This window comes from Geospiza fortis, unplaced genomic scaffold, assembly GCF_000277835.1.
Source record: "Geospiza fortis unplaced genomic scaffold, GeoFor_1.0 scaffold125, whole genome shotgun sequence".
Lineage (NCBI taxonomy): Eukaryota > Metazoa > Chordata > Aves > Passeriformes > Thraupidae > Geospiza > Geospiza fortis.
In genome coordinates, this window is record NW_005054479.1 from 359,106 (window position 1) to 361,140 (window position 2,035).

A 2,035-nucleotide genomic window follows, 5' to 3' on the forward strand; every position below is an offset into this window, starting at 1 on the left:
CTCTTAAATCACACAAGAGCAGCTTCTTAACATTACTATTTGGGGATGGGAAGTTCGAAAACAAGCTACTTTTGCTAACTTTTGCTTCTTTACTATGAGAGTGATCAAACAATGAAACAGGCTTGCCCAGAGAAGTTGTGGAGTCTCCATCCATGGAGGTGGTCAAAGCCCAGCTGAACACAGTCCTGGGCAATCTGCTTGAGCAGGTGGGTTCAGACTAAATGAAACCTCTCAAGAGGTCCCTTCCAACCTCAGCCATTCTGTGACTCATGCCATCTGCAGGCTGCTTGGCCTGTCCTCCCCTCCTGGGTGGCCCTCTGGTAACAGAGAAGGCCATCCCTGTCATCAAGGTCTGGCATGGCGTGTGTCCCCACCGCTCAACGCCTGCTGGGTTGCAGCCAACAGCGGAGCCAAAAGATCTTCTTGGTGGCAAACACAGAGGCCAACCCAGTCTTGCCCTTGACTATTTCAGGAGGCTCTTGGCCAGCCCTGCTCCTTTCACCTGGTTATCAAAGCAGAGCTTCACCTGCCTCATCCGGTAACAAGTGGCTACCATGGCAAAGCACACACAGATTTGCATCAGCAGGATGACTACAATGGGGTGCAGCAGCGTGTTGAAAATGCCAGTGGCCGTGGGGGACCAGCCAAAAAAAAATTCCCACCAGTGGTGCTCTCCTGCCCTCTTAATTCGTTCTATGACCTGTTTTATAACTTTACCATCGTGGTGAACCGTTATTAGGATCTTTTTAGCTTGAGCCTTGGCATTTTCTAGTAGCTGCTGCAAATCTACATGCTCTAACATTTCTTTTACAAGTGATAAATCCATACCGATGGGGGTCGGGGTTATACTACGATACAAGGTATAGTTTCTGATTAGCAACTGGCTAGTAAACATGGGTGGTTTATACACAAAATCACAGCCTCTAATAGTAGCTACATTGCAAGCACACATATTTGAGTTGCTAAACACAGTCTGGTTATAAGCTTCATTAATCTGCACGTATTCACATGTTGTTCTGAAGCACACACAGCCTGTCCCTACATACACTAACATGGTTCTGTTACTGCTCTGGGGGTTGATCTCAAAGTGGCACACCCCTTCTTTGGTGTCAAAGCACACATCACTCGCCTTAAGGGCATCATCTTCACATATGAATCCCAGCCCCCTCTCCAAAATGCAGGCTTCCAAATCCACCGTCTCCCACCTCCCATCAGACACCCTGGCCCACATGCGGTGCTCCAGGGGGTAGACTACAGACCCGTTGGTGTTCACCCCCAGGGCCACGATGGGGTAAATCTTTTCAATGCGAGCCTCTGCCACAGTGAGGACATGGGCAATGACTGCGTTGAGGGCCTGGTCGTGGGTGAAGTTGACGAGCCTCCACCAGGCTTGGAGCTGCCGCTCCTTCTCTGTGGCCGCGTCCCACACGATCTTTCGGATCTCGGTGGGCAGGACGCCGTTGTCACCATCTCTCAGGATACCTGCAACAACACTCTGCACCCACATCTGGGCCTGGATGCAGCTAAGAGCAAGAGAGACGTTACTTTGTTCCAAGCCCAGGGCTTGCAACAGCACCTGATGGTCTTTCTCACTTATTTGTTCCCAGGTGGGAAGCACCTCTGACACAAGCCACTGCCCCATCCCAAGGCTGGACAGGGATGAATTCAGGGGCTTGAGGAGGCCCTGCATGCCTGAGGTGACAGTCTCCAGCTTGTTTGCCAAGACTTCAGCATCCATGCTGTTGAGGACTCCCAGGCCAGCAGCTCCTCTGGAGCCATGCCAGCCAGCCAGTGTGCAGAGTGGACAGGAAGGGGGCACAGTGTGGGCTGACGGAGGAAATGTTAGCAGTGGAGAGAGACAGCACCACCTTCTTTAGTGACCGGACAGGCCCTGTCAACAACTCCTGGATGTGATTTTTCTTCACTACATAAGGACCTATTTTGGAAACAATAGGGGGCAAGACAGCAATGATGGCAAATTCTTTTTTAAATCCTTCAGGGCCTCCTATCCACCACTTTCCTCCAAGTTTGGGGG

At 51.1% G+C, this 2,035-nt stretch overlaps 1 protein-coding gene across 1 annotated transcript; it reads right to left on the bottom strand.

The window, feature by feature from the left end:
* Positions 1-330: 330 nt before the first annotated feature.
* On the bottom strand, positions 331-1,738 carry LOC102037338. The gene has a single exon (XM_014310046.1). The coding sequence runs from the start codon at positions 1,736-1,738 to the stop codon at positions 464-466; it is 1,275 nt and encodes a 424-aa protein (XP_014165521.1). The 3' UTR covers positions 331-463.
* Between the last annotated feature and the right edge of the window lie 297 nt (positions 1,739-2,035).

Excerpts from the sequence above, each read along its gene's own strand:
- LOC102037338 (XM_014310046.1), bottom strand. The coding sequence starts at position 1,738 with ATGGATGCTGAAGTCTTGGCAAACAAGCTGGAGACTGTCACCTCAGGC.